The sequence below is a fragment of the Nelumbo nucifera genome, chromosome 6 (assembly GCF_055504915.1).
Source record: "Nelumbo nucifera cultivar China Antique chromosome 6, China Antique-T2T, whole genome shotgun sequence".
In the NCBI taxonomy this organism is placed as follows: Eukaryota; Viridiplantae; Streptophyta; class Magnoliopsida; order Proteales; family Nelumbonaceae; genus Nelumbo; species Nelumbo nucifera.
Genome location: NC_142654.1, coordinates 35,495,560 through 35,504,133, shown reverse-complemented (window position 1 = coordinate 35,504,133; position 8,574 = coordinate 35,495,560). Strand labels below are relative to the sequence as shown.

At 39.0% G+C, this 8,574-nt stretch overlaps 1 protein-coding gene across 1 annotated transcript; it reads right to left on the bottom strand.

The window, feature by feature from the left end:
* Positions 1 to 5,801: 5,801 nt before the first annotated feature.
* On the bottom strand, positions 5,802 to 7,589 carry LOC104608780 (putative expansin-B2). The gene is made up of 4 exons (XM_010274864.2): positions 7,229 to 7,589; positions 7,011 to 7,123; positions 6,657 to 6,850; positions 5,802 to 6,234 (listed from the first exon to the last, which is right to left on the bottom strand). Exons 1-4 carry the CDS (start codon positions 7,410 to 7,412, stop codon positions 5,907 to 5,909), a joined length of 819 nt encoding a protein of 272 aa, XP_010273166.2. The 5' UTR covers positions 7,413 to 7,589; the 3' UTR covers positions 5,802 to 5,906.
* Between the last annotated feature and the right edge of the window lie 985 nt (positions 7,590 to 8,574).

Below are 8,574 nucleotides of genomic sequence, written 5' to 3'. Positions count from 1 at the left end.
AAATCCTATGGGATGAACTTGACACTCTCACATATCTACCTGAATGTACCTGCAATGCAATGAAATTCTTCCTTGCTGATCAAGAACAGAAAAAGATCCATCAATTCCTCATGGAACTCCAAGATCCTTTCAATATGATCCGTTCACAGATTCTTCGACCTGATCCTATGCCACCACTGAATCGAGTCTATGCGTATGCTATGAGCTCATTGGGTATCCCCCTGGTTGGACCCATCGAACTACTGGTTCTAACAAAAATACACGTCCTCCAACTAGATCTGATAAGGCAATTTCCTACAATGTGACTGTTGGATTTGATAAAATCAATCAAAATTCCCCTGTTATTGGACTCTCGTTGTAGTAGTATAATCAACTAATCTCTCTTCTCAGCAAAGACTCCATAGAGACTTCAGCCAATCTCTCCAGTAAGACCATCCCCGTTGAATGGATTCTTGATAGTGGTGCATCCGATTACATTATATCAAATATATCCCTATTTTCTTACTACTCCCCAGTATCTACTCCAAAACTGATACATCTACCCAATGGTGCTACTATTTTTTGTCTCACACCATGGCACAGTCTCGCTGACTCCTGGTTTCTCCATTAGTGATGTACTATATGTCCCTGCTTTCATTTGTAATCTTATTTCAGACAACAAACTAACCCAACAATCTCGGTGTATTGTATCTTTCTTTGCCACTCACTGTGTCATACAAGACCATGTCTTGAAGACCACGGTTGGAACGGGTGAACTTCAAGACAACCTCTACTACATCCGTTTCTTTTCTCCCATATCTACTCATCTCACCAGTTCTATATCATCATATGAATTGTGGCATAGGCACCTTGGCCATGCCTCCAGATCTCGCTTATCCATACTCCCCGGGATTGCCCTCTCACCACCTGATGCGTGTTGTGATGCTTGTCAACGTGCTAAATAGACATGGGCTCCGTTTCCAATCAGCCATATTAGTAGTACTTCTCCATTCCAATTGTTACATTGTGATATATGGGGCGATTACAAAACCCCTTCGCATACCAATGCACATTTTTCTCTCATTGTAGTAGATGATTTTACAAGATGTACATGGACATTTCTAATGAAACATAAATCTGAGGTTTACCATTTCCTCACCAATTTCTATATAACGGCTGAAACACAATACAAGTGTTCAGTTCAATAGGTTTAGTCTGACAACGGTCTTGAATTCCTATATGAGCCCTTACAAAGTTTCTTTCAACAAAAGGGTATTATTCACCAGCAGTCGTGTGTAGATACGCCACAATAAAATGGTGTTGTCGAACACAAGCACCGACACTTATTGGAGGTTGCACGTGCTCTTTGTCATCAAGCAAATCTCCTAGTTTCCTTTGGGGTGAATGTTTTCTTACTACAACATATCTTATCAACATTATGCCCATGCCAAAGTTGGGTGGCAAATCCTCGTATGAGAAGCTTCATCTTTGCCCACCCAATTATAACCATCTCTGAGTATTTGGGTGCCTTTTCTATGCACAAATATGGCCAACTCCTCATGAAAATTTTGCAGTCTGCTCTACGTGATGCGTGTTCATTGATTATCCATATGGTCAAAAAGGGTATAGGGTGTTCAGCTTAGACACAAAATAGATATTCACTACTCGAGACGTATCCTTTTATGAAATTGAGTTCCCGTTTACAACTGTTTCAACCACCAGGCCCACTGAAATGGTCATTCCATTGGCCCAACTAGATGATGGGTGTGATCTTATTCCATGCAACAATGAGCCTCTCAATGAGTCTCATGGTCGCAATAGTGTTGCTTCTAATGATAATTATAATCATGCGGCTACAAGTCTCATAATCAGTCCTGCTGCAAATAGCGGACCCAGCCTTGAACCACAAAATGAGTCTCATTCTATCCATGATATTTCACACCAATCTAAAACTGCTATTTCCCGTCCCACTCGCTCTTGCCAGTTTCCATCTCACCTACATGATTTTGTATGTGATCTTCCCACCTCCCTCACAAACCACCATACTTTACTTGCTACCACTCCTCACCATTCCCTTGAGCCCACAACTTACTCTCAAGATGCCCAATCTCCCCATTGGAAAACTGCCATGGTTGATGAACTTGCAGCTCTAGATCGTAACAATACATGGACACTCATGGATCTTCCTCCTGGCAAAAGGGCTATAGGTTGCAAATGGGTCTATAAGCTTAAGTTAAAGGCCGATGGCTCCATACGTCGGTATAAGGCTCAACTTGTAGCAAAGGGTTACAATCAATTTGAAGGGCTAGATTACTATGACACTTTTGCTCCTATCACAAAATTAGTTACCATGCACTACCTACTTGTAGTAGCCGCTATGAAACATTGGGAGCTACACCAACTAGATGTTAACAATGCCTTCTTACATGGAAATCTTCATGAAAAGGTTTACATAAAACCTCCCTTGGCCTCTTTGCCAATGATGATTTTTGTGTTTGCAAGCTAAATAAATCTCTCTATGGTCTTGATCAAGCTTCTCGATAGTGGTTCGCCAAATTCACGCAAGCTCTTGTTGCTATTGGTTTCACACAATCGTCAGACAACTATTCTTTGTTTACTTCTCAACAACCCAACTCATATGTTGCTATCCTTGTATATGTTGATGATTTAATCATTACGAGAGATGATCCAACCCGTATTGCTTCTCGTAAGGCCTACATCAATGATTGCTTCAAAACAAAAGATCTTGGGCCCTTACAGTACTTCTTGGGGATTGAGGTATGTCGAAAATATGTTTCTGGTTTCTCTCCCGCTCCCTCTATCTCTCGATCTCCCTCCCTTCTCTCTCACTCTCACAGTCATGTCTTGATCTGCCACTCCCTCTGCCTCCCACTTTCATCTTTAGTCTATAGCCAAATCAAAAGCTCTATTTCTTTCCCTCCCTCCCTCCCTCTCTCTCCCTCTCTCTCTCTCTCAATCTATTGTTCTCCCTCAATCTCTCATTTTTCTCCCTCACTCTCTCTCTCAGTCAATATCTATCGTTCTCCCCTAGTCATTCTCCTACTCCATCTCTCGTTCTTTTTTTTTTCTTACAAACTTATATAATATTAATCAGACCATATAAAAGAACTAAAGCAACCAACCACTTGTACAATACAGAAATAGAAAACCATTTTTATTTATTTTCAAATCACAGTTGTTGAACAGAAAAAGACGACTATGAGAGTGAGGGAGGGAGGGAGGGAGAGAGAGAGAAACTAAAAACACTTCTTTTTTCCAATTACTAGGATTAAAGAGCAATTTCAGTATAAGCTTTTTGTTGTGTCCAACATAAATTAAGAGTCCCATGTTGGCAACTGCCACATAAGCCTCCAATGACATGGCGGGGTTTTTATAATTTGAAAATGTAGAATTGGTTGTCAGAGTTTTGTTGGTTTTTGGACAAACTTGTAGCCTAATTTTAAATGCATAGCCGACTTTAATTATAATTTTTCCTAATTTAAAACTAATCCAAAAGCAAAGCTATTTTCTTATCCAAACGGTGGGTCAATGATCCAACTTTTCAAAGAAATCCATGATGTCATAATTGAATAATAAATATTTAAAAAAAGGTAGAACACCAAAAATGAAAATGTATAGAATTTTGTTGAAAACTTTTGAGAACATTTCTAGTGTTATATACTCATCATATTAAATAAAAATAATTGTTAAATGGAATACAAAATTTAATAATAATAATAATAATAATAATAATAATAGTAATAATAATAATAACAATAATAATTTATTATTATTATTATTACTATTATTATTATTATTATTATTATTATTATTATTATTATTATTATTATTATTTTCAACAAGAATTTAAGTTTATTTTTAATCATATTGTTACTTTTATTAATTTTCAATTTCTATCTTAACTATGATATATTTAAAATTTAATTAATTAATATGAAGAAAAAATTTTCACGTGCAACGCATGTGCTTAATTACTAGTTTTAACAAAAAGGAAAGAATAAAGAATGTGTTGAACCATTCATGTTTACATACATAAAGCCAACAGTCATTTGGCCGCCATGTTCTAGCTAGCGTCATACACCTCCGGCCCATAACAACACATAGATGACAATTTTCATGGGACCGGCACGAGGTATATACATAAAGCCCTGTTTGTTTTTTTGGTAAGTTACTTATTCGGGTAAATGTATTTATTCAGATAAGTTTTTTTTTTCGGAAAATATTTACCGGGTAAGTGCATTTACCTATATTCTTTTATTTTTTGGATAAATAAGGAAATGATGGTTTTAGCCATGAAAAATCATTTTTAAAATGGTCAGTTTTGTCCCATCCAAGTGTTGACAATTTTCCTAGATGAAAAAGTTACCCACGTGGTAGATGGATAGTTATACACAAAAATATAAATTTTCCATGCATCCCACATAAATTTGGAAAAAAAGACATAAGTATCTTGGTTCCCCCTCTCAAAATCCAAAAAAAGTGGGCTCATAGGGTAACAAAAATGCACTATAGGGGCATAAAAGTATGGTTTTTAAAACCGACCCGGTGACCAAACCGGTTAGGGGTCCAGTTACCAGGTTGAACGGGCGACTGTTCGAATCGAACGCTCGAACCATTCTAACAAAAAAATAAAAAAAAAATAAACAAAATAAAATACGGTCAAAACCATTCGGACGTGCCAAACGGTTCGAATGGTTAACCGCCCGGTTCAACGGTTCGTTGACCAAAATGAACGGTTTTGGGGGGAAGTCCGGTTTTTGGGGAAAACAGAACCGGTCACTTGATTGGTTCCCGGTTTTTCGGTTTGACCATCCGGTCCAGTCCGGTTTTGAAAACCATGCATAAAAGTATATTGTCATTTTACTAGCTTTGTGCTTTTTTGCGTCATTACTACTCCATGTGGCTGAAGGGTGCCAGAGGCGATGAATCTTGCAAGGGTAACCAGCTGATCTGTAGGCCCACTTCAGTTCCAACATCAAGACAACCCAAGTTGGTCCAGTCTGGATCAAGTAGGCACAACATTGTAAACACATTTAAGGAGCACTTAGAAAAAATTTTGACACCTGTCCCTTAAAATACCCCAGCCTACCCTTGAAAAAGATAATAAAACCACTTTTAACAGTTGTCAAAATATTTATTAAGTATATTGTGCCGATTAGATCTGAATAGAAAAACGAATTGGGTTTGCTCTTAGAGTTTAGAGTTCAGACATCCAAAAAGGAGAAAATTAGTTATAGGGATAAGTGGACTGCAATCCACCTCAGAGATCTGAAATTGCACCCCTCTCCTAGTCTACTAGTAGCCCCCCTATAAACCACATCTTGCTTGTGGATTTGGCATCAATCCACGGCCAGGATTCAATCCACCCCTAGAAATCTTAGCTCCACCCTAGGGGTGGACTGAACTATAAAAACCCCTGCTCATTTGGAAAGCCAAGAATGGATGAAGCAGAGGGACAAAGCATCAGGCTCTGCTGGATAGCCTGGATTAACAGTCCTAATCAAGTAGGTACAAAATTGTAAGCACGTTCAATGAACACTTAGAAAATTTGTGACACCTGTCCCGATCAGCTATTGTGCCCATTGATTAGACCTCCAGCTTTAGACACAGACTCCACATATCTTCGAGCTGTCGCCAGTCGGCTTCAATGGTTGCCCAATGCCCAACACCAGATGTGGGCTGTACATGGGTTCACAACCCATTTCGTTAATGGGTTGGTATGGGCACCCAACCCATTTGTTCTTTATTAATAATTAGTAGAAGAAGACAAAACAAAATCCAAGAGGTTGACTTTGCCTGGTTCATATAATACTTTATTTTTGCCTTGTACCAAAAAAGATATAACACTTTGTAATTGTTTAATTAGTATGAGGCACAGTGGCACAGATTGAATAGAATTTTGGTCTTCAGAAATTGACAAGAGATCGGTACGTAACGCCGGGCTGCCACCCGGCCGGAATTACATCGCTCGCTACCAGAGTATTGCCAGATTCAAGCGCCTTAAGCTTGAGAGAGAAGGGAGCTCGCAACTCAGAGCCAGAGTTCAGCTTCCAAGCTGCACCCCACGACTGCTGCATGGGAAGCCATGTATCCGAGTCCATCGCCTCTCGAAGATCAACCGCTCCCAGATCGCCATCTCCATCCTCGAACTCAATTACAACAGCAAAATAGTAAGAATTGGAACCAGCGTCGACATGGAAGGCCACGGATACCCCTGGATAGTTACACTGAACTCTGACATCCACGCCATGAACCAATAAAAAAACAACATATATAACAAGATCACCACTACTCATGACTTAAATGTATATCATAGAACACAACAATCTTAATTAATTATGCTGTTAAAATGGATGGAGAAATTAAACAGAAGTCCACATATTGTATTGGCCGGAGAGGCAACACGATAAGGTGGTGGTTGTACATCAGTTAGTGGGTTCCACCAGGACAATCGCATAGAATAGTTTTGCTTCTCCAAGCAACCTTAATTTCCTCGAAACATTTAAACTCCTTGTCTAAAAATGGAACTTATATAACCTAATTAGCCTGCAAATCGATTAAGGATGATTATAAAGCATCTAAACCCATGTTCCTGAATCCTGATTATTTCTCTTTTGTTTTCTTTGTTTCATCATCGTTTTCCGTAGAATGCGAACCTTTGATACTGTATCTGTAAAAGCCCAGCGTTGCGTAGTTGATTGCTTTGGCCAGAAATCGCCATTGCGCCAAATGCAGTTCCGCTCATATCAAAATGAACCGACTCTGAGAGACACGGGCCCCCGGGGCACTCGTCTGTAATTACTACGGTCACCGGATTCCCTGAGCACGCTGCATTATCTGTGCATTTCACCTGATACGGAACCCATAAGGCTTCAGTTTGGACAAGCAACAAACAAGTGATTAAAGAAATTAAATAAAATGATATAACTCTTCAGCTCTTTTCTGAAACCCATTTAGAAACTCTAGTGTAATGTGGATAGAATGTAAACCATTCAGTAATGCTGCTTCACCTGATAACAAGCACCACAGCCTTTGCCGGACTTAAATAGAGAAGGACCTCCAGCTGATACCATGGAGGAGAAGGGAGCTTGCTCCACAGAATTCCCATACCCACAAGCTCCACCTACACAAGTTAAAAGAAAAGTTAAACAAGTCAGGGATGATTATTTCACCTCTTTCTCTCTCTTGTACACACAAACACAGACATACACATTCAAACACATATTACCATCGCTTCCAGCACCATCAGGGCTTCCATACCATGTGGCTCCACCCAGTAACCAATTGGAATTACTGTTAGAGGCATTAAGAAGTTTGCGATTGGAGCAGCAGCAGAAGTCTAGGTGGGGCAGAAGAGAAACAAGAGAAAAGAAAAGGAAGAAGGAGAAAGCCTGAGGAAGTATAGAAGCCATGACCACTTTTCTGATAATCAGGCACTACTTAGAAATCCACTTAAAAGAGCAAGTTATAGCTCAGTTGTGTTGATTGGTCTGACAGGAACTAGAAACTGACTTGTATGCATGGACGAATGGAATTGTCTTTTTCTTTCTTAATTTGCAGTACTGAACCAACCTCGTGAGAGACCGTGTGTTGCCTCCCACAAGTTATCTCATTATTAATTGGGTGGCGATCCAACACACATGAGGTGGGTGAATTCAATCGGCTTCCGTCCGGACAATTCCGTGCCCACACCGTTCCAATTGCCTTTTGCAACCTTACATTAGGAATATCTGCTTTGCCCTGACCAAAGCCGAACTTTGGCCAGATAAGGTTTATAATTGAGCAAATTAATTCCTATATGTTGAGAAAATGCCCCTTTATGCGGTGCCCCTTCATTCAATCAACATCCTATATATTCATTGTCTATCATTGTTGAAGCCTATTTGTAATTTTCAGGAGGAGAATATGCTTTGAGGGTCTGGTTATTTTTTATCTCTTCATTAATTGTTAGACAATTCATGATTGTAACCAGATTATAATGACGCCATTTTCCAAAAATGTCTTTCGCCATTTTTCAAAAATTATAATGACGCCACAATATTTGGGTACTTGGAGACATTTAAGTTATGTTTGGTTTGAAGGAAAAGGTAGAGAAAGGAAGGAAAATGTAGGAAATCCTATATAAAGTTTGTAAAGATTTTTTTATATTTCCCTTCTTTTTCCTACCTTTTCCTTCAAATCAAACACAGCCTTAAATTGTTTGAATGGTAATATAGAAGAAATAAATTGGTTTTAGAATTAGAATCAGTGTACGGATATATGGAAATAAATACAAATTAAATATTAGAAGAGGTTCATGTGTGGAATCTCCCCAAAGGGGGTCACGGGCTATAACCAAAATGGGTACAAAAATAGATGTACCTAGTTGCGGTCCCTATTTTAATCAGTTGTCTTATGAGTTATCTAGGCCTGTCAATGGGACTGGGTCAACCCGGCTACTAGAACCTATCCGATCCTATTACACAAGGTCTAGGTCTTGGTTCCAAGTCCCAATTATATGTACAAATAGAAGAGACCTGTGTTGTCCCAATTTTATATATATATTGAGAAGATGTGCCTTATTATAAATGGGTC